At 33.0% G+C, this 24861-nt stretch overlaps 3 protein-coding genes across 5 annotated transcripts in view; 2 read left to right on the top strand and 1 right to left on the bottom strand.

Moving 5' to 3' along the window:
• The first annotated feature begins 9235 nt into the window (after window positions 1–9235).
• Window positions 9236–11689, top strand: LOC117237864 (lysosomal Pro-X carboxypeptidase). Its single transcript, XM_033502270.1, has 7 exons — window positions 9236–9538; window positions 9807–9947; window positions 10032–10312; window positions 10388–10545; window positions 10616–10788; window positions 10894–11243; window positions 11413–11689. The coding sequence occupies exons 1-7, from the start codon at window positions 9371–9373 to the stop codon at window positions 11624–11626; spliced, it is 1485 nt and encodes a 494-aa protein (XP_033358161.1). The 5' UTR covers window positions 9236–9370; the 3' UTR covers window positions 11627–11689.
• A 236-nt stretch (window positions 11690–11925) lies between these two features.
• LOC117237862 (kinesin-like protein KIF3A) lies at window positions 11926–15999 on the bottom strand. The gene is made up of 9 exons (XM_033502267.1): window positions 15840–15999; window positions 15171–15589; window positions 14868–15058; window positions 14573–14712; window positions 14296–14493; window positions 13831–14222; window positions 13348–13765; window positions 13144–13269; window positions 11926–13062 (listed from the first exon to the last, which is right to left on the bottom strand). Exons 1-9 carry the CDS (start codon window positions 15852–15854, stop codon window positions 12925–12927), a joined length of 2037 nt encoding a protein of 678 aa, XP_033358158.1. The 5' UTR covers window positions 15855–15999; the 3' UTR covers window positions 11926–12924.
• A 1720-nt stretch (window positions 16000–17719) lies between these two features.
• LOC117237858 (tricalbin-1-like) overlaps window positions 17720–24861 on the top strand; it is a 32284-nt gene continuing 25142 nt past the window's right edge. The window contains exons 1-2 of one of the 3 annotated variants that reach the window (XM_033502249.1): window positions 19329–19539; window positions 19630–19731. The gene's annotated coding sequence lies outside the window, so the exon portion shown is untranslated. Of the gene's footprint in view, window positions 17867–19328; window positions 19540–19629; window positions 19732–24861 lie in introns of those variants that run through there. The other 2 variants (XM_033502250.1, XM_033502248.1) reach the window with 2 other exon arrangements.

Raw genomic sequence — 24861 nt, 5'->3', positions numbered from 1 at the left:
AATACTATAGAGAGAAAGACACCTTTTGAAATATTTTTCGGGAGAAAACAAGTGTTAAAAATCTACATCTATATGGAAGTAAAGTTTTTGTAAGAAGGCCAAAACAAAAAAGAGTTTCCAAATGGGACAAGAAGGCAGATATGGGAATTCTACTAGGATATAGTGAAGTAGGATACAGAGTCCTATTAGGTGGGAAAATAATAATAGCTAGACATGTAGAGGTCATAGAGACAGACACTAAATGTATCGGTTTTGAGGAAAATTCATTAGAGGCAGATAGAAATGATAGCGAAGATAACTATTCATTGGATGGTATGGATAAGGAAGAGTTAGAAGGTAGGGAAGATGAAAATGATAGTAGTACTGAAAGCTCAAACACTACTAGGAGATCTACACGTATTAAGAAAACTCCAGTAAGGTATCCAGAAAAGGAAAATATTTGCGAGATTCATGCAAATTATTGTAAAGTAGATATCCCTCGTACATTTGAGGAGGCGATTTGTTGCAAAAATAATGAAGTTTGGAAACAGGCTATGGATAAGGAAATAGAATGTCTCTATAAGAATAAAACTTGGAAATTGGTAGAAAGGGTAAAAGGCAAAGAAGTATTAGATGTAAAATGGGTTTACACGAAAAAATTAGAGGACAGGTATAAGGCTAGATTAGTGGTAAGGGGATTTCAACAAAGAAACGTAGCCGATGACATATATTCTCCAGTGGCGAGTAATCAGACCTTTAAGATATTGCTATCATATTGTTGTCAAAGTGGATTAATAATTGAGCAAATGGATGTAGAAACTGCCTTTTTAAATGGTGAAGTAACCTCGGAGGTATATGTAAATCAACCAAAGGGATATGCGGACGGAACGAATAGAGTTTGTAAATTATCGAAAGCGCTTTATGGGTTAAAAGAAAGTCCGAGGGACTGGTATGAGTGTTTTGATAAGTATGTGACAAGATTAGGTTTTAAGAAGAACAATATAGAGTTGTGCCTATATACTTATGAAGAGGGAGAAAATGTTGTTTATTTGTTAATATACGTAGACGATTTGTTGATTTGTAGTAAAAGCAAAGGGAAGATACAAAGTGTAAAAAAGTTATTAACTGATAAATTTGAAATGAAAGATTTAGGTGAAGTAAAAGAATATCTTGGAATAAATATAGAGTATGATTATTTAAAAAATGAAATGAGATTAAGCCAAAAGAAATACATAGAATCATTAGCAAACAAATATAAATTACATAATAGCAAATTGTACTGTACACCTATGGAGACCAACTTAAAAATTGAAAAAGCTGAGATAAATAGAGAGGACATTGGATACAAGAATTTAATTGGCGCATTGCTGTATATTAGTGTAAATACCAGACCCGATATAAGTTATAGTGTGAATTATCTGAGTAGATTTCAAGATTGTTGTAACGAGACACATTTTAAATATGCCTTGCGAATATTGAAATATTTGTACCGGACTAGAGATTTAGGGCTACATTATAAAAGAAATGAAAAGTGCGAAACGATAGATTGTTATGTGGACGCTGATTGGGCAGGAGATCATATAGATAGGAAATCGACTTCTGGGTATGTAATTAGATTGTATGGAAATGTAATTGGATGGAAGTCTAAAAAACAAAGGTGTGTGACAAAAGCCTCGACGTATGCAGAGTATGTAGCTCTATCGGAAGCGGTGAGCGAAGTTATGACTATCAGAGAACTAATGAAAATCTTCGATGTAAATGTAGACGATAACCCTGTAAAAATCTATGAGGATAACTCTGGAGTAATGAGTATAGCAAAATACGGAACTTTTACAAAAAATTCTAAACACATCGAAGTTCATTACCACTACGTTCACGAGTACGTAAAGAAAAATAAGATAAACATAATAAAAGTAAGTACAGAAGAAAACACTGCGGATATTTTTACGAAGGCACTGTGTAGAGAGAAATTTGAAAGGTTTAGGTCATGGATGAATGTAAAATAAGAGAAATGTAAATAAAGCGATAAATCTTGAATATTTTGTTAATTCGACAAGTATGTAAATAAAATTAAGTATACAGTATAAATGTAAGGAGGCGTGTTAGGGAAGTGATACATTTACACTGTACATGAGAGTGTGTGTGTAAGGGTCAGAGGGCGTCCAGATCTTAGTTGAGACAAAAGACTGCCGTTAGAAGATTCTGGATAGTCGGTTGGCGACAAGCGTGCGTGCAAGACGTTCTTCAGAGTGTAATATAGATGTATAGCTGTTGTGTGTGAAATATAGTCAATTATTTGTATTTCCAAATCCTCGAATTTCCTTAACATACTCGTTTCAGAAACACACCTCACAATAAAAAGCTATATAAAAATACCGCACTACACCATATACGACACCAAGCATTTCTCAGGGAAAGCACACGGAGGGACGACAGTAGTAATAAAAAACGACATTAAACATCACCTACACAGCCAGGTCAGTAAGGAACATATACAAGCAACCACCGTTACTGTACAGACTAGCAGCAACTAACTGCAGTTGTCAGCAGTATACATACCGCCGCGACACAAAATTACATCACAAATGTGGGAAGAGTACTTTCGACACTTAGGTGACAAGTATATCGCAGCTGGAGACTATAACTCAAAGCACACACTATGGGGATCAAGAATCACCACACCTCGAGGCAGAACCTTGGAAAAATACATTAGAAATAATAAACTCAATATATTATCCACAGGAAGACCGACATACTAGCCGACAGGTCTGAGCAAAATACCTGACCTGCTAGATTTTGCAGTTACAAAGGGACTAAACGCAAATAAACTAAACATAGCACCCAGCCTCGAGCTTACCTCCGACCATACGCCCATAATAATTACATACAGAAACAAACCAATACTTTACAGCAGCACAGAGACGCTATGCAATAAAACCACCAAATGGCAAATATTCAAAGAAATAATAGAGAGCAAAATCAGCTGCAAAATCCCACTGAAAACACCTGAACACATCGATCAAGCAGTAACAATATTCACAGAAACTATCCAAGAAGCAGCAAGGGCAACCGCTATACCTGAAACAACCAACAGACAAACAAAAACAGTTGCACTAGACATCCTCGAAAAAATTAGAGAAAAAAGAAAAGCGAAAGCAAATTGGCAAAAACACAGAACAAAAGAAAACAACCTAACAAACACGATGATGGTACTCCGCTGGGGGTAGCCACCCACATGATATATTAGATACCGCTATAATACTTTACCAAATGTCCTACTGGACAAATTGTAAAATTTAAATAAATAAATGAAAAAAAAAAGAAAAGTAAAACATCTTCCTTGATCCGCTATTATCCGGCGAGGACTGCTGACTAAAAATATAGCATACTTAGGTACTTTAACGGTACTAAGGGAATCTACTTTACGAGTATGACGCAGATGTGCGGATTTAGTGAAGCCGTCAACCAAAACAATGACATTCTTTCGAATCACTTTTACTGCTTAGTTTGCCCGTTAAGTCCACGTGAACGGTATGCCAAGATATGCTGGTCTTAGGAATAGGATGTAGTTCAGCTGGTATTTTACCTGAACTAGCCTTCGAAACTCGACAAGCGTGACAGTTCTCAACGAATTTACGAACATATTTCGCCATTCCTTCGAAACAGTAATACTCGCACGATTTCTCAAGCGTTTTATCCCAACCTAAGTGCATAATTGACTGTTGCACATGGTTAATAACGGACCACCTAAAACCTCTTGGGACGATAGGCAAGGAGAGAGTCCTGCCTTTTCTTTGTCTTTTACGATAAAGGGTACCAGATCGTAATTTGCGACATCTTCCGCGAGTTCATCATTTTGTAGTTTAGTGACGATTTCTGAAATTTGAGGATCCCGACGTTATTCCGTTAACAGCCAATCTTCTGAGATCTCGGTCAGATTAATTTCTTTTCTTTGACTTTGTTGATTATACTATGATCAATGTCTATGGGATTCCGCGGAAAGGAATCTACGTGAGCCATTCGTTTACCTTCTTGATACACAATGTCAAAATTAAAAGTTTGTAAGTAAGTTTCACCTTATTATTAGATGCCTTCAAGGGATTGCAACCAATGACAACAAGAAATTCTCTTTCATGTAATTAGTGGCGAAAATGTTTAGCAGCGTCTAACAACTGCTACCGTCTTCAGTCCATATGAATGATACTTAGATTCCACAGGGCTAGTCCTTATACTGTAATATTCTATTACTCTCTTTTTACCTTTCGCCTTGTGCATTAAAAGAGCCCCATATCCATGCGAACTAGCGTCTGTATGGAGTTCTATCGGATCTTTCGGGTCAAATACCATTAACGCCGGCGCGTCGGTCAGGACGGAAATTACCTTTTACCTTATTTTCCATGCCTATCCCTCCAAGTTATGTTTTTATTACCGGAAGCAAGTGCATACATGGGCCTCACTACCTGTGAAGATTTAGGGACGAATTTTTGGAAATAAAGGCTAAATCTATGAACTGTCTATGCTGTGTGACGGTCGTTGGTTCAGGTAAAGAGCTCAAGGTTTGTATTTCACCCGGATTGGGGCGAACCTCTCCGTTATGAATTACACGTCCCAAATAGAGTACCGACGTGTTTGGGACGGAGCATTTAGAAATATTAGAAGAAACTCCGGCATTTACGAGGGTATTAATACGGTGTACAATCTTTCTAGAGCTTGATCCATGGAGTAGGCAATGATTAGAACATCGTCCAAATAGACAACAACGTACGAATAACACGTTGGCTGCCATACGTGTTTTCAAAGGAATCTCAAGAATGACCTCTCGTTTCGTTTGTTCGCAACATTAAAATCACCAGTCGCTGTTGAATACAATGAAGAAAAATGTGGTATAGATCATTCCGACCAAATGGCCTCCTATGTCACCACAATAAGAAAAGGATCAAATGGTACAGAAAACTTGGCATGTGACTACTTCTGAAGATTTCTATGGTAAACGCTTTGATGGTTTAAAAAGAATTGCAGCCAGGAAGAAATTAGAATATTCAGACAAGTATTAGTTGCAAAATTATTAGGGTTGTCAAAAATGCAAAATCCCTGTTTTCGATGGAGTCAGCGTAATATCGCCGTTCGGAACAACGATTCCGAAAGAAACACTAGACGCGCACGCAACCATGTATGCGAATAAAAGACGTCGAATGGACCGAACAAGGACACAAAAGAATTTGAAGAAAACAACAACTTATTGTCCAAATCGTCCAACGAGGGTAGCCAATGCTGTATACTTCCTAGAATTAGAACGAATAAGGATTTGGCGAAACCCGCTGGCCATGTCCAGACTAATAAAACATCTTGCTTTTGCAATCTCGCGACTTGATCCGCAACAAGGGGTAAAGGATACCGACCCGGGGCCGTATTTTCATTTAGTTTTCGAAAATCTACCAATCATCTCTCTGAACCATCTTTCGTCTTCACGAGTAACATGGGGCTCGCGAACGGTGAATTACTAGGCCTTATGATAGTTGGCTATAATTAATTCGCTTATTCTCTCACGTACTATTCTGCGCTCTTCCTCGCGAAGTCTATTAGGACTTCTTTGTACGGTGATGTTAGGATCAATTAATTGTAGTTCTAACTGGCCTGTATTTACGGGAGTACGTAGGAAACCCGTAACGAATGAATCTTTGAATCTTCTAAAAGAAAGAGTAATCGACCTTTATCTCTACCACGCACGCCATTGTCAACTTCGTTAACATCGATCTCGTCTTCGGCGGTTTTATTACAGGCATTAATTATTTATCTTACACATAGCGAGGCTATTTTGTGTAATATTACGTCAAAACCTTGACTTAAAATTTCACGATCAATCGCGATATCCTATTTTGAAATAACCATCAGCGAGGACATGACGAATTATCTCTAATGTAAAACCACTAACACCCGCAACGAACAAGAGTTGAGATGTACCAATATTTCTCATTCCTCGCATTACTATTATATCGATCGTTCTTTTGCCAGAAAATCTCAAGACTACGGATTCTTTAATCAGTGAACACTCGGCTCCCGAAAATCGGGGTAAAATGGAAACGAGTCACCCGGATGACTTGATCCACCAGTTGATGCTTCCACTATGTAGAAATCGATTCGACGCTCGTTATTGAAATTATATTCAGGGCACTGCTTTCTAAGGATTTTTCTCCATAATCAAATTGGCGGCTGCGCATCATGCAGCGGAATCGGTCGTAAGCTCTTGCAGTGTTATAACCGGCACTGATCTCACTTCTGATGTCGGATTCAGGTTGGCATTTTGGAGCGTTCGATGAACCTTTACTTACTTTACCGTCGCGAATGTAGCCAATATTTATCAGTACGAATGTGGACACTACAAGAGGCTATGAGTAATGGTAATAGGATGGTCGAGATGATGGTGACAACGAATTCAGGTTCGATAACGAATCCACGATCCACAGGAGGACAAGTACCAACGTACTACTCGATTCGGATCACTCAATCGGCAATTCGTCCAACGACTCTAACACTCTAACTCTAACTCTCTTAATCCAAAAGAGGCTGCCCTTATATACTCCTGTCCCCGCTTCTCGGGTTAATCTTTGTTTTTAAGGAGAGACATATAATCGTTTCATACCTCTGTCAGGTACACGTCCCTCCCGTGACCGTGGCTACGTCCGGTGACCTGCCATGTCACTTCGAGCCCAAACCCATCGTCATAAAGTCAGATTGGAACATTAAGACTATTTCTTATTTTTATTACTTAAGGGCGGCTATAGTAAAAGTCTGGACTAGTGTATTGGAGTTTTTCCCAACATTCCGGACGGGAAATCCCGCTGTCTTTCCATCTCCGATATATATACCGATACTTTTTTCTGTACCCATAAAAAGATTATTTAGCAATGTGTCGATGATAAATTTTATTAAAGAACGAATATCCCTAATTTTATGCATTAAATAATATGACATGAAATTATAACGGTAGACAAAAATATAAACGCATTTTAAAAACTTTGTAATAACTTAAACCAGTTTAACGAAACATTTAATGAAAGCCTTTAAAAATCATTTCAAATGCAATTACAAAAAGTTTCAAAGAGTGTAAACTCATAATGTAAAAGATATTCAGGGTATTTAGACAGATAATTAAGCATTCAAATTAAGCCATGTAGGCATCTTCGACAGAGAGCAGCACAATAGACTCTTTGTACCTACCTGGAGTTATAAGTTTTATGGTACTTTTTGGTAATTTTAATATGGTTATTTTTAAAGACTTTTGTAGGGCTTCTATGCTTATTTGATGATTTCTATTTAGAATAATACTGCAAATCAACATGTGAACTTTTATTTGCCTGTTGGAAAACACCGTGCATGAACAAATTTCAGTAATAATTATGTTTGTTAATTTGTGAAAAATTAATGATCTATTTTATCCATATTTACAGTTTAGATGTATAATCTACAATCTACACAAACACTTTACGTAAAAATCGATAAATATTTACATAAAACATTAATGAAGAAGTATTAGGTTGTTACCTCCGGTGATTCTCTACATAAACCAGAATCCATCCTGTGGTCAAAGCGGCTACTAGCTGTGCAAATATAATTAGTCGGACCGCAATAATCCTAAGGAACTGTCATAAAACTAACCAATTTTACTTTACCGTCAAGGCCCTTAATTGCTACAAAACATCCTTCAAGTCGAGACATTCCTTAGGGTTATTGTTCAATCAGATAAAAAATGGGAAGGCCGGATTTTTTCCATGTTCAACGGTTATTTCCACCCACAAGTGATCTTTGGTGGGGCGACCAACACCCAGCAAAATTTTTTCTCTGCGACAGTATCGTCACCGAACTTCACTGGGTTTTTATTTGTTGACCAGACAATATCTTGACTGATTTTTCATCCGTTAACCAGTAAATATCTTGACTGGTTTTTCATACCTACTTCAGTTACCATCTCTTGACTGGCTTTTCATATCTACGTCACTCACCATCTCTTGACTGGTTTTTCGATCATTAATTAGTCATCAGTTTAACTTACTATTTACTCTTCGCTGAAAATACATCTACACGCACCACGCGTAACTATTTATATCTACAAAGTTGTCGGAATAAAGTGCATATTTTAATTTGTTAACAAAGTGTTATCATCAGTTCGATTATCAAATATATTCTTTGAACAAATGGACTTTTAAAAAATCTGTTATATCCCCAGCGGAAAAAAATTCGTCTGGATTAACACCATTCCTCTACTTCGACTAGTTTCCGAAATATTCCAGAAATGTTTTAAAATATAGCTATGCTAATAAGTTTTAAATGAATTGTATGAAGCGTCTTAGCTGTATCTCACATTCTTCCTTGTTTTTCATTTTTGCACTCAACGTATTTATAGCAGAACGATCAAAATCAGATAATAGCGGTCAGTTCGTAGAAAGTGATCATTAATATATTTGGATAAAGTATAGTATCTGGATTGCAAAATTTGTTACCTGAATATGTCTTTTCAGGGGTATTTTAGGTTATTGAAGCCGTTATTTTTAACAGTAATAAACAGTTTTGAAAATTCAGCCTTATGAATATTTGACTGACAAAAATCTTAACTCTACAAATCCGCGTAAGACCGTGATCATACAAAGCAGTAAAACAAGCAATGGCACAACTAATGCCAATGCATCAAATGTTAATTTTACCGTTTACCGCTGTTTGTATAATCACAGTCTAACCGGCCACCTCACGGCATGATGGCCGGAAACTAAAATAATCCAAATAATACTCACAATTCAAATGCATACAGAGTAAGTCATACAGTAGATTAAGAGTACCAAATTTTTAAAAAGATCTCAAAGGTTTCTAAAGATTGTCATTCTAGTCCAATATTTTGCAGTCCGGATACTATACAAAACCCACAAATTTTAAATTATAACATAGAAAAAATGTTCAAATCGTTAAAAATGAAAAATGCCGATCGAAGTAAGAAAGAGTTGTATTTTTTGTAAAAATACGAATACACATGAATATTTTTCAAATAAACAATATGCGTGTAGTAGCCGCTGACACCAGACTCCCTCTGTTCTCGTTTATAATTAGCTCTAGTTATAGTGGTAACTTCTAGGTGGCGTATGTCATGTTTTGATTGTAGTGTTAAACGTGTGTGTGGTCATGTGATCATTTTCCAAGTTTTTGCATGCACGGGTTCAAAGTTAATACACTGTAATACATATACGACTATGGATATATGTATTACAGATATGTGTGTGTATATATCAGTGCCTGATACGGAAATGCTCTGAAGACAGTTGTTGCCGATGTCAGTTTATCATAAATTAATTCAATTAATGTCAATTAAAAGTTGGAATCTGGAATTCATTGATAGTGTATTGAGATGGAACTGTACAATATTTTACTATTCATTTTTATTGCATTATGGCAACCTACCATGCAATATATCCTTTTAAATAAATTTTACGGAAACTATCAAAATCAATTACGCACTCAAAATGAGTTATACAGCGGGAAATACAAATATGAGATTAAAACAATTGATATGCCAGTATGTGATATTAAATTCCTGATGTAGAACTGTTATCGGTGACATTTGTTACGAAGTATTTTTATATGTTTACTTTTCTTGCCTATTTAATGTACATATATTCTTACATTTATAAATTATCGATTATTGCATATGCTTTACGAGAAAATCTCTTAATATACAGAGATCTAAACTTATTAAATTACTAAAGTTCTATACATTACATACGTGTATGAATCTTATTTATATTTTTTTGTATAAAAAGTAAATTATTTTAAATATATCACAGGTGGATCACTTTAGCTTTTCAGTGCCAGATACATTTAAATTACGATATCTTGTAAATAATACTTGGCAAATCAAAAAAGATGCACCTATTTTCTTTTATACTGGAAATGAAGGTAACATTGAAAATTTTGCTCAAAATACTGTAAGTATACAACCTATAGGATAATTAACTAACATTTCATTTAAACATAATTTAAAATTCCGACTTAATTCTTATATTTTACAGGGTTTTATGTGGGACATAGCTGCAGAATTTGGAGCTTTATTAATTTTTGCTGAACATCGTTACTATGGAGAATCTATGCCTTATGGCAATAAATCCTACATGGATTTGAATCATTTAGGATATCTAACATCTCGACAAGCCCTTGCAGATTATGTCGATTTGATTCAATATGTGAAATCTAAACCAGAATATAAGTATAGTCCTGTTATAGTTTTTGGTGGTTCATATGGTGGTATGCTTAGTGCATGGATACGTATGAAATATCCTCATGTTGTACAAGGGTTAGTGAAACAGTACCAACTAGAAATACAATAAGAATGATATATAATATAAATAAAAATTATATAATATTACAGAGCAATTGCATCTTCAGCTCCAATATTACAATTTAGTGGAGTTACAGAATGTGAAGCTTTTGTACGCATAGTTACCTCAGATTTTAAAACAGCTCATACAAACTGTCCAAAACTTATTCGTAGATCATGGAATACTATCATCAATATAACATCAAGCGGTAATAGGGTAACCTATTATTTATATTGTCTTTTTATATTTTTAAAATTATTCTCTATTTTTTCTAATAGACAAAGGGAGAGAGTGGTTAGCAGATAGTTGGAAATTATGTCAACCATTAAAAAATTCAAGTGATGTCCAACAACTAATGTCTTATTTGGAAGATATTTATATAAACCTTGCTGTAGTAAATTATCCATATGAAGCTAACTTTTTGACACCATTACCTGCTTACCCCGTTAAAGTAAGTATCTCAATTTACAATTAGTTTATTGTTCAATTAATCTCTAAATAAAATTATTTCATTTATGTACATTTTATAATTTACAAGATATTGTTGTTATTACAGGCTGTATGCAAACATCTAACAAATCAATCACTCGTAGGAACAGAGTTGTTAATAGCAATACACAAAGCAATTAATATATTCACCAATTATTCTAGTGAAACAAAGTGTTTAAATTTAAATGATTCTGTGCCTCAATTAGGTGCTGTTGGATGGCCTTTCCAAGCCTGTACAGAAATGGTAATGCCAATATGTTCAGATGGAATAAATGATATGTTTAAACCTCGTTCATGGAATTTGGATAGATATATCAATGACTGTATGAAACAATATTCAGTAAAACCACAGCCAAACTTAGTATGCGAACAATATGGATGTAAAGATCTGTCTACTGCAACAAATATTGTTTTCAGGTATATATCGTCAAGTAATATTAATTTGTTTTACTTAAAACAATTGAAACAAATGTGAGATTAATATATGCATAATACAAGTCTACATATATATACTAATATTTCACATGAAATACAATTATCATTTATAACGTAATCTTTTATTTATTCATTATTTTGTTTCATTTAGTAATGGTTTAATGGATCCATGGTCTAGTGGTGGAGTATTACAAAACTTATCTTCTTCAGCAGTAGCAGTAATAATACCAGAAAGTGCACATCATCTTGACTTAAGAAGCAGTAATGCCAATGATCCATATAGTGTTGTTTTAGCACGGAAATACCATCGCTTCTTTATTAAAAAATGGATTCAAGAATACCGAGATAAAAACAAAATTTATTAGCTAAATTTTTATACTGATGTTGTGATAGGAAACTTTAATAAAAAACGAATATGCGGAAAACTATATAAGTACATAATTATTTATTTTTATTTCGTAAATTATATACAAAAAAAGCATAATATACACACAATAATAATTACAAACATCTAGTATCCTTAACTGCTTTAAGTAATTGGTAAGGAATTGAGAATAATAAGAATTTTTATTATCACAGTACTTAATGTCGTAATAAAAAGTTAAAACAGACAAAATTTTTAAATATTTTCGATAATAGAGAGTAAAAAATAATTTAAATGCAGTTAAAATCCTATTCTGCCATAGAGATGTGCTTTGCTTTCTCTATAAGTTTATTGACATAAATGATTAAGCAAGCATTAGTACACGTTAAATTTTAAACAAAATTCAAGTTACTTTTGCGTTTTTTAAATTATCATGTTTTAGTGACAAAATTTAACGTTATATAGAAATACTTATTATAATACTATTATTAAGCTAAAGAAAATCTGGTCTTTATCAAATTATAATACATAAACGACAATGAAAAAAGACATAAGATTGCTAAGTTTTTGATAAAGATTGCGTTCCTATTGTTTTCAGTTACATTTAACTCTAATTTCCTATATCGAGCTAAACGATCTTATTTCTTATTACACAGGTACAGCACATACTTTTTCTTCCCTAAAATCTTTATATCAATTCTCCATTTAATAGTAACTTGTATAGCATGCTATTAAATATGAAAATGTAATTTCTGTGGAAGTTGATTCATTGATTTAGATTTCGTCATCTAATATTTCATAGACATCGCACAAAAATGTATCTAAATACATAAAACATAAAATCTTACTGTTATAATTCTTCTTTAAGTATTAATGGTGTGTACAATATAAGAAAATCATCCGAGTTGAAATAATAATAACTCTATCGAACTTAATTCTAACTTCTGCAATTTATGTAAATTAGCAGAAATTAAGTACTTTGCATAGCATCTAATTTTAAATTGTATGATCATACAACACAGAAATTGTAGTTCTTAATAAACCGGTCTTGTTAATTAGATATTGTTCTATTATACTGTATGTACCCTTTGCTTCTATGCAGTACTTAAGATCAGTGTGAACATACCTAATTCAGAATAGAAATAAATGTATAATTGCAGAAAATACTCATTTTCTCGTATATATTATATAAACAAAAATAAATTAGAATAATGCTTTAAAAAAAATTCTAAAAAATCATAGAATTGAATACTTTGTGAAATATAAATATTTTTATCATTTTATAGATTAAACATAGTTTTAGTGTGGTGTACGTCTATGTGCTGTAGTTGGCCTTGGAACTCCAGATCGGCTTCGTATTTTTTTTGGTTGCACGAAAGTATTATCAATTCCGTTATTGTAAGAGAGATATATGTTTGACATATCAGGCTGAATTTGCTAGGAATAGAAATTATTGTAAGTATGATGATTTATTACATAAATGTGATTTATTGTTAATTTTGAAATATTAATACGTACATCCTTGTTAGTTCCTAATGGTGGCGTGATTTGTGCTTTGCGCATATTGTTACCTGTATATGCTACACACTTTAATTGCCATTCTCCAATATCTTCATTCCAATGAACATATCTTTCAATCGTTGTCTAAAATAGGATTGGTACATAGATCTTTTGGCGAAAATATTTATTTTTTTAAATAAAATATTACACTGCCATAGATACCTGATATTCAACAGGAATGTAACTATTTACTATTAACTCTTGAAGTTGTAATTCTCGCCCAATACCTCTAACTCCTTCCAAAAGCCCTTCCATCTCTCTTTGATGTTCTTGCTGTAAATCAGATAACTCTGCTTTAACAGACATTAACATTGTATGTACGCGACTTAATTTCTTAGTTTTCCCTGCAGCTTCTTCTTGCAAGGAAGAATATTTCTCTTCTATATCAATACGTTCAGCTTCCTTTGCTTCAATAGCTTTTTTCAACTGTTCTTCTCTGCTTTTACGTTGTTCAAGTTCAATTGCAGCTGCAGCCAATAACTGTTCTTGAGCTTCTGCTTTTTCCAACAAATTTTCACCTCCGACTAAAATCTTATTTTGTAGATTCTGCATTTTCTCTCGTAATGCTTCTTTCTCGCTCCTAGAATAATTAATATCTTATATACTCTTCAGCGATATTCTTTAACCAATTCTCTAAAAACTTACTGAGTTCTTTTTAATTCGATAACATCTTTGTCATCGGGACTTTTATCTTCTCTTTCAGCTTTGTCAATTTTTTCATTGGAATCTATATCCCTATCTTCTAATTCTTCCATTGTTAATATTTGACTTCTTCTACGTCGAGCTTTCTTCTCATGTCTAGTCTCCCCTATTTCTTCAGAATCTTCAGATTCGTCTTCAGATTCAGACATTTCAGCACCATTTTCTTCCAATTGTTTACGTAATTGTTCGATTTCAACTTGAAACTGCCGAAGTAAAGCATCTTTTGGATCTTCATTAATTCTCGCTCTATTTTTAATATTCTTAGCGCGGTTCGCATAACGAAGTGTACTGATAGTTTCGTCATAGTTTATATCTGCTGGACTTATATTTGCACACTAAATTGAAATAATTATTTCATGAATAATGGAGAAAGAAAACGTAGAAAGGAAAGAAAATGAATAATGTTACCATTAAAGTTTTTGAGTTACCACCCAAAGAATCTTGTAACAATCTCGTGAGTTTGGAATTTCTGTAAGGCACATGTGAACTCTGACCATCAACTAATGCAGATATTACGTTACCTAGTGTCGAAAGTGATAAATTAATTTTTGTTGCTTCTCTTAAACGAACTCCAGAAGCTTTTGTCTTGCTTTGTCTTTCCGAACCCTAGAGAATATCAATGGCATGAATTAGAAAATATGTTAAACTAGAGTACAGTGGGATAATGAGAATAAGAATTTCATACAGCTAAATCAACTAAATGAAGCTTCCCCATTTTTACATGTTGTTCGCCATCCTCTCCAAGTTGACTAGATTCAACTGTGATTGTAAATATTACATGAGACCTCGAACTCAATACGTTCATTGCTGTAGCTCCAACAACACCTATGTATTATATAAGAATTATATATCATATGGTTGTTCATAAGAATTTATTATAACATTAGAAGCATGGCTGTTTCCATTATCATAGATATTAATATTTAAAATTATATATGTACAATTATATATTCTACAAAGGTACCTGACAAGATACTTACGATTCTTATTACCAAGAGACATTATTCGATCTAAATCATCAGCATTATTGACAACATAGCCGCTGAGATCTTTTACAAATACTCCAATATCAGGTCTTTCCTTTACTTCTAGTCTAGTATTTTGATCTTTACCAAGTAAGTCTCTAACTTCTTCATTATAAATCTCTAAATATGTTGCACGTACAAGGAATCTATCAATCAAACATTATTTCTTTATATGTTTAATTCACACAAAATACTTAAATATAAAATTGAATACTAATGAAATTTTGATTTATTTCCTTTTCCATAAAAAATACTTACTTTTGGTTGTCATGAGCCTTAGCTATGTATCCAAAAATATGTGCAAAGGTATTAGGAATGATTCCCCTAAGTTGTGGAGATGTCTTTGCACCTGACATAGTATATGTTTTACCAGTGCCTGTTTGTCCATATGCAAATATAGTTCCATTGTATCCTTGAAGAACTTTATCCACGATAGGTCTCGCAGTTTCATTGTAAATATCAACTTGAGTTGAATCAGTATCAAAGACAGCGTCAAAGGAAAATACTTTTGGTGGTTCTCCTTGTGCAGCATTAGGATTTTCAACTGTTATTTCACTATTTATCGTATCCACGCGTACTATATTCTTACAGTGCCCGTCCAACTCCTTTCCATTTAAAGGTCGAACACGGACCACAACCCTAACATTTTCTATTTCTCCGAGTTCTGCTGTATTGTCCTAGATAAAGGATTATTATATTATTAAAAGTAAGAATATTAAATCATGAAAAAGTTATACGATACGAGAAATAAAAGAGTAAAATATGGACAAAATTTAATTTATATTCATTATTATATTTCTTTTCCCAAATTTCTAATGAATAATACGATTACGATAATAATACGATTTGACAGCCAGAACTGTCAAAAAAATAATTCAGTATCCTTCATTTAAAACGCATGTTTCTGTGATACATAAAAATACTAACTTCAGTCCCCGGCATTGCAGCTTTATTTCCTTCTAAAGTCACATAAACACAGGATTTAAAGCATAATACTATTTAATCTAAAAATACTGGTAAAACGCAATGGACTAGCAAACGACCTCCGTAAACAAATGGATCGATTTGTATAATTATATAGCATGAAGATAGATACAAGCAGGTCACGTCATCTATAGTCCATCAAATTAAGAACTCAATGAGTAATTTACCGATATTTTATTAGAGACATTTTAGTCAATGTTACAAAGTCCTGTAGTTGTATAAATAAAATATTTCTTTTTTATTTTATCTCCATTTGCACTTACGTTTTATCTTTCAGATATTAGACTATTAGACAATAATATAAATGAAATGCAAATTCATAAACAAAGGACAATGTACATATAGATCTCGATTTTTTGACGATAAACAACTTTTATATTTACCTTGTTGTATTATTTAGTTATACTATATCATATTATAGTATGAATAGGTAAGATGATTGATTTTTCATTTATCTTACTTATGAAATATTCTTGTATATGTACAAATATAATATATATTATGAAACGAAACAGTTTGATAAAAAATAAGAGAATAAATGAAATTAAGAAATATAATGTTACAAAATGTGTATCTAAATGTAAAGATTTATTGAATTAGATTGAATTCTGAGAGTGTCACCTAAGGTCAGATTAAATGTTCAAATCAGAGTATATTTTAGATAAAGATATGTATAATTATTGAGCTAATATTTTTTTTCGTGCAATTATATCATTGTCGGTGATTCCACTTTAACACTTTAACTTATCATTTATACATATGTGTTATATATATATAACAAGATACATGCCATTATATGTATATCATCATATATACAGGGTGGTTGGTAACTGGTGGTACAAGCGGAAAGGGGGTGATTCTACGCGAAAAAAGAAGTCGAAAATATAGAATAAAAATTTTTCGTTTGAGGCTTTGTTTTCGAGAAAATCGAATTTGAATTTTCGGTCGGTACGCGTGCATTTTATCATGTCTCGTTATAAAGGATCTCACTGTAGATCGTTGTCTCGATGGAAAAATTAAAAAAAAAAATTAAAAAAGAAAAAATTTTTATTCTATATTTTCGATTCTTTTCGCGTAGAATCACACCCTTTCCGCTTGTACCACCAGTTACCAACCACCCTGTATATATGACGTTATATTATATTATATATTGTATATACATAATATCGAATGTCAAAAAATATATTTTAATTTGTGTTATTAATAATAAACAATTTGGCTTCCGCGAAGCTAAATTTCACCTCCGCGGGGCTACATTTCACATTAATGACTCATATAACTTTTATACAACTATCAATAATAATATTCGTGTATCTGTATCTCTCTTGTAACAGGAGACAGAAGCGAATCATGATTACATTTACAAGTAATAAAAATAAAATTTACCAATTTAAAAATTTTACATAATATCATTATGACATTATTATAACAAAATGAATGATATTGAAATAAAATGATAATAATTAACTAGTAGGAGAAAAGGAACGAATGAGGAAACGTACGAAGTACGCTCAAACCATGTACTTATATACAGGATACGAGTCACTGAGATTTATAAAAAAAAAAAAAAAAAAAACAGGGAAAGAAGGAAACGTTAACCTTAGAAAAGTTCCATAGGCGACAAATATCCAATTTACAGTGACAATCGTTGAGCAAAGATTGCATGCATATGCAGTGTGAACAATAGGAAACAAATCCCTCTCCCTGTTTTCTAGTCATTCCCCTCTGTATGTTGTACACTGGGACCCTGATGCATATCCCCACCTAGAGAAAGAGTGTACTCGTTTGAAGCGAAAGAGCAGCTGACGACCGTAACAATACATTTTCTGCACGCGAGAGCAATACACCCTACGCAGGGTTACGTTACAAGAAAAGACGGTGAACTTGGTGATACGCACGCCACTGTCTGCTAGCTGCTAGATATACCGGTGTTACAGTGATGTAAAGTTACCAGGACGCGTAGGCAGCAGGTAAGGACCTATTCGCTTCGACGAAATATCGATCTTCCTATTCCAATACATATATGAACAATCAGACACATTAATATATGCCTACAAAAAAATACGATATAAATACATAGTGGAAAAATAAGGACTTATAATATATATATTATGTATTTCTGAAGATGATTAATCTCATTTGTTTGGGAATAGCGAAATGGAACTAATAAAGAACAAATTATATGTAATTTGTTTAAAATTGATATTTATATTGGAAAATATAATTCCGACGCTGCAGGGTGGCTTTACGTTAGCGGTAATTATGGAGATAAAAAAACATAATTTAAAAATTATAAAATGATATCATATTTTAATGATTTTCCTCAAAAATGTTTTTTATATGGTTATTCAGTATGTATTTAAATGGTAGTTTAAACGATTGTATCTGGTGTTTGTTGATCTTTTTTTCTATTCATATGTAAAGAGGGTTTTATCAAAAAACCAGTTATTTCGAATTAGGCTTAGCTTTAGGTGTGTATGTTTGTATATATTTGTGTACGACAACATTTTCAGTTTTATTCTAAAACATGAGCTTTTCAATTTCTTCCATACAACGAATGCAAAAATTGACTAAAAGATTTACTACATTGTTATTTCGCAAATTAAAATATTTTATTATATCGATCGAATATATCTACTCGTGGAGATCCTAATCGAAGTGGATGTTACTCATTTCTCATTCAGACATATGTACATATTATTTCATTCATCTTTCTAAAGCGTGCGTATAAAGAATGCTCGCAAAACGTAAACTATGTATACTTTAGTCTTACCTATACATAATTAAAATATCGTTTAAATATAGCAAAAATATAATTATATAAATAAAATATAATTACAATATACAGCAGAATGGAGCATGTCTGTATATTACAACATTTATAAATTACAATAATATTTTATTTTAATTTAGAAACCTAGAAACTATTAATTGCTATAAATCAATTAGTCAGTGTCAGAGAATGGTATACCAAAAAAAAAAAAAAAAAAAATAAAATGGAATAGTGATTATTGCATAGATAGAATGAGATTTAATATATTATATTTTCGCAATATACCTGATTTCTTGCAAAAAAGAGATAAAGAAGGGAAAAAAGAAGAAAGGAAAGGAGGGAACGAAGCGATAGAAAAGACCTATCAAAGCAGTGGAAATAGGAAAAAGATAGACCCAACAATTTTGTGAAGGAAGAAAGACAGGAGATGCAGAAGAGAGACAGGGAAAGTCAGAGGAAGTATGAAACACAGGTGTAAGAAAGAAAAATAAGATAGGAATGACGAGGAGAAAGAATAGAGAAGATTAAGGAGGGAAGAAAGGAAAAAGGTGGAAAAGAAGGATGGAGAGCGAATGAAGCAGAAAGAGAGGACAGGACGGAAATAGTAGGGAGAGGTTCTGTTACCTCTTACCTGGTTTGCTCTCCTCTCGTGACGGCAGGTCAGTGTTTCTATACTCGTGAACGAGGACGGATGCGTCGACCGGTTATGCGTGGTCATTTTCACGCAAGAAAGTCTGTCTTCCAGCTCCTTGCTTGTTGTCGTCGAATTGTGTATGATCAGTGAGATCGGTTTGAGGATAGAAATGTGGAAACGTACGCAAACGGAGCAACAATTTCTCCACGCGATAAGATAGATAATTTTGACATAGGGTATGTATGTTATCGTATCATTCTAATTACAACTCACGAAATTCTAATTATACCGCATGGAAGTTATGGAAAACACGCTTTCGCTCGCAGGACCAGGAAGACGATATACATGCATATGTAGTTATGTATGTCATTCGTGAAAGTGTGAAAGGATTCTTATATTATGCATATGTACATATACCAGCTATCAAGGTCAGTATATTATTCACGAAAAAGTAAGACGTTCGTTAATGGGTAAAATGCTATCACACGCGTTGAATCGTCGAAATTGCTGGTCTCATACGTATGTACATTTGTATGTAAATAACGTACGTAAGTACATACAATTGACATACCACCAAACGATACGCGGCTAGAATTGTACATATTACTTTCCAGCGCACGTGTTATTACTACGTGAATTGGCTCATAATGAATTGTCGCATTTCCCTATGCTGGAAAAGCTTGATGTGGTCGCTTGACTCGTATAAACATAATCCGTAAAACTAGTCTAACGGAAATAATTCACTTCGATGATAGCTACAATATTTTTCACGCTGTCCCGCGTAAGGAAAGCTGGTGCAGTTATTAGTTTTATGAAAAGAGAAAGAAATGAAAGACACTGAACTTGGTATGAACATGTTGCTAGTAGAAAATTCTTATGTCGATTAACTTACGATTAATTCTATTGGTATTCTATTTATAGGTTATATTTTTCGTTTCTTTATTGCCTTGAACAGCTTAAATGTTATTCACCTTTAAAAAAAAACAAATATCTTTCTTAACCAATTAATTAACGCAAGTTTCGTTAATTAATTTAATAGTATGCTATTTTGTTCGGTCCAGTAGTTTAGAAATAAGAGAGCAAACAGATAGTTGGCAGATAATTGTAGAAACGAAGTCCGTTAATATTAATTGTGGAAAGTAAACTAGTGTACATCTCTCACAATGTATACGCTGGTATGTCAGTATAAATATGTAAATAAGTTCAGAATAGGAAGCTAGTCAGAGTGTCAATTCCTTCGACAAAACAAGAACAGGTTTCAGAAAGAACTTCACCAACTCTGTGAAAGGTGTTGTCTTCTAAGGTATACGTAGAAATATGCCAGAGGAGAAAAATACATTTACTTTAGAAGTAAATTTAATAAAATCCATCACGAGAAAATTCAATGATTTCACATTATTAAATGTCAATCATTTGTATTTAATATTTATTATGTTACTTCGTGTAAACATCCAATTACAGCAGATATATACAGATATATACACATATTTTATTATTCCTTTATAGCTGATATAAATCAAAGTTGTTCAACACTTTTGCTGATAATAAAATATCTTTTGTCAGAAATCACAGTAATGTTACTCTTTAATATGATAATGTTTAATTTAACATTACTGGTCGTTGCTTCATCTTTCTGCCTGATGTTTTCCGTTTAAATGTACAATATATGGTGCGACAGCAGTACTGTCAAATGCACGATACATACGCGTGTATATATGCACCTTTATCACACAGTGTTGGTGACGCATGCGTTTCAACTACTTAATAGTACCTAATATATGTACAACCAATTCGTGAAAACAATTAAATATTTAGTTGATTTTATTGTCATTTTTTATGTATGCATATATGTGTATATATATGTATATATAAAATTATATATATATAGAGTGGTTGGTAACTGGTGGTACAAGCGGAAAGGGGGTGATTCTACACGAAAAAAGAAGTCGAAAATATAGAATAAAAATTTTTCGTTTGAGGCTTTGTTTTCGAGAAAATCGAATTTGAATTTTCGGTCGGTACGCGTGCATTTTATCACGTCTCGTTATAACGGATCTCACTATAGATCGTTGTCTCGATGGAAAAATTAAAAAAGAAAAAATTTTTATTCTATATTTTCGACTTCTTTTTTCGCGTAGAATCACACCCTTTCCGCTTGTACCGCCATGTTATATGTCATATATTTAATATATATAATTATTATATGTATATATAAATGAAAAGAAAGCTGCGAAATATTAAGCAATGCAAATTATGTTTCATAATATGTTAATAGCAAATACATAAATTTTGAAATCATCGCATATCGAAATGAAATTTTTCGAAACAATTTCCAAAACAGAAGTTTGCTTGACAATTTTTTTATTGGTTTGATGTTGCCTCTTCGTTTGTTATCTAACGAATAATATCTACATTGTTTCGGTAAAGTCTCTCTTTAGGGATGGCTTTCCAGTTGGAAAATGTTATGAATTGTTGCCCTTTCGTTAGAAATAATTCATTAAGTTGCACATTGGAATTTCCGGCTGTCAACCATCAACTCATATGACACATATATCAAGAAAATTACTATCGATTAAGAGTTTGCTTTAGTTTGTAAATTGAATTCTTCATTGAAAATTGAATCCCCATTACCATCCCAATATACTGGAATATCAGATAAAGTTGGTATTGGAACAATTGGTGTTGAGAATAATGATATATATATCATCAATTACCATATCTTCAACTGTACATACATCGGTGCTATCTGACAACGAACTGTCAGAATCGCTACGTATAAGTGGCGTATCTTCTGAATTATCGTCCAAAGCATCATTTCTAACTCTTCTTAGAAATGTATAAGAGACTCCTTAAACTCTTTTGGATACCTAATTTCTTTATCAGCTATTCTATTGGCGAATCAATAGTAAATCGACGAAAAATAACATTCTGCTTGTAAGCGTGGCGACGCAATAATAATAAATATTTGATGAAAATAAAAACGCAATAGGTGCGACGCATTATTGAAACAAATAACGAAACGAAACAAATGCATCGGTAGCATTATTAGAACAAATCATATGACATAACATATATGTCAGTTGTAACGAAACTGTTAATCGATTATATCATTTTTGAAGGAAGTGGCTCTCACGTCTATTTACTTTTACTTCTTGTATGATACGTATGTAGATATCATCTTTATTTATCATAAATTTAACAAGATGCAGTGAGCTAACGAGATGATATACATGTTTTGTTACTACATATTTTCTTCATTCATAAAGAAATCAATTATCCACTTTCCAAACCCAAAACAATATTCATTGCATATTATATTTCGAATTTAATTACAAATAAATAGGAAATGAAAGCATTACATATACACGATTATTATAACTTTTATATTATCGAAAAAATATGTGTTTTGAAGATGTCGATATTTTTCAAGCTATCGGCTCATATGTTATTTCAAATAAATTCCATAATGAAAAGCTATCAATTTGCGCACATAATCGACACAGGGCGACGCGTGACCTGAGATGCGTCCCTGAGATGCTTTTTTTTTCAAGAAATTCTCTGAAATTCTCGAGGTAGACGGTGAGCACATTGCACCATAAACGCGGAGTCGTTGGATCGGTACGTTATGTACGGGTTGTGGCAATGTAATGCGGTATAGTAAGGTATGGCGCGTACGACAGATGTTGGTCAGGAAACAAATAAAAGAGAAAGAAAAGGAAAGAGAGGTCGACGACGAGAGCTGGTAGTTTGAAAGCAATCCCACAATCTGACGAGTACTACATTACTATCATTAGTCATTTCAGGATATCTTTTACAAAAGATCTTAATGATTTATAACGTTAAGCTTAATGTTAAGCAGTAATACATATTCTCACGAACGAATAGCCTTTAGTTTTGGAAAAGTTAATATACCATCGGATCATTCTTCCTTCGATTTATCGAACTTTATTTGCAAACATTCATCTGGATACGTACCATGATGTTGTCGATATAATTACTATTTTATCTTAGTCGCTTCACAATATAACAATCGGACAACATGTAGGTACATATTTAGCGAAGTGTTCGCTCCAGTTCCTAGATGACTTAAGAAATCGAAGAAACTCCTGATAAATCTACTAATGACAGGAAACACCGAATGACATTATACGCACTGTACACAAAATATGAATTATTATTATCTATACATATAATCATATCCTATTACTATTATTATTATTATTGTTGTTGTTGTTGTTATTATTACGAAACCGTTACCATTACTATTACCTTTTATAAAGGTTTTTAATAGCGCCGGATGAAAATGTTTTCTCGGGTGGAAATTTTACTTGTCGACATGTTGCACGCACAATGCCGTTAAGCAACGGTCTCTATTTACGAACGCCATTAGCATCATAGATTTCAGAGGCCAGCATGATGATAATATACTCTTACATTGCGCTTACGTGCACATGATATTAATCATTGATCTAACATCGTCATTCTTCGTAGTAAATATGATAGTTGTGAATATGTTTTAAATTTAGATAATTTGTTATTAGTTTGCAAGATAAAATACTATACAGGGTGGTTGGTAACTGGTGATACAAGCGGAAAGGGGGTGATTCTACGCGAAAAAAGAAGTCGAAAATATAGAATAAAAATTTTTTTTTTAATTTTTCCATCGAGACAACGATCTACAGTGAGATCCGTTATAACGTACCGCACGCGTACCGAGCGAAAATTCAAAGTCGATTTTCTCGAAAACAAAGCCTCAAACGAAAAATTTTTATTCTATATTTTCGACTTCTTTTTTCGCGTAAAATCACCCTCTTTCCGCTTGTACCACCAGTTACCAACCACCCTGTATATTACATAAAATGCTAAAATATAATTCGTATCGGAAGAAGTTAAACAAACTTGGAGTATACAGAGATGTAATAAATTTAATAAATAGTTCACTTCTATTACCTACATTTCATGAAAATTGCTATATATTTATTAAAACGAATTTAACCATTGTAAATGGATAAATTTTTATTGCCTTAAAATTTAATGAAAGGAAAAGAAAATGAATTATGAATTATCATATAAATATGAAATAAAGAAGAAAGGAAATCTTTCTAACGAAAAATAATAAATTTTCTGTAACAGATAACAAGATTTCGTACACATGAAGACATGTAGCATAAAAAGATACTATATGTATATAATGTACACCGATCCTTGATTAATCAATCCTCCAGTTTTTAGAGCAATACAGTTCTAATCAATCGCAGAAATATATTTGTGTTCGTGACTCGTGATAAGGGTGGCGCAAGCGCGAATATAACCAGTTCTTTTCGAGAAAACAGATGGCCGGTGGCGTCCTTGGCGTACTAACAATTTGTTCGTATCCAGTACGAGTCCGTGTGCCGGTAGGAAAGGATCCGCGTTCTTCCACTAACAATGGAAAATACGAATATGAATCTCCGTCATCCATCGATTTCAATTATTATGGTGCCGTGAGAAATGGAAAACGGATTTTCCATTAAGATTATTTACTGATTTAACAGAAACATTGTTTACCTCCAAATACC

This window comes from Bombus vosnesenskii, unplaced genomic scaffold (genome assembly GCF_011952255.1).
Source record: "Bombus vosnesenskii isolate JDL3184/JDL3185 unplaced genomic scaffold, Bvos_JDL3184-5_v1.1 scf7180000013403, whole genome shotgun sequence".
NCBI lineage: Eukaryota > Metazoa > Arthropoda > Insecta > Hymenoptera > Apidae > Bombus > Bombus vosnesenskii.
This window is presented reverse-complemented; position numbering and strand designations above follow the sequence as displayed.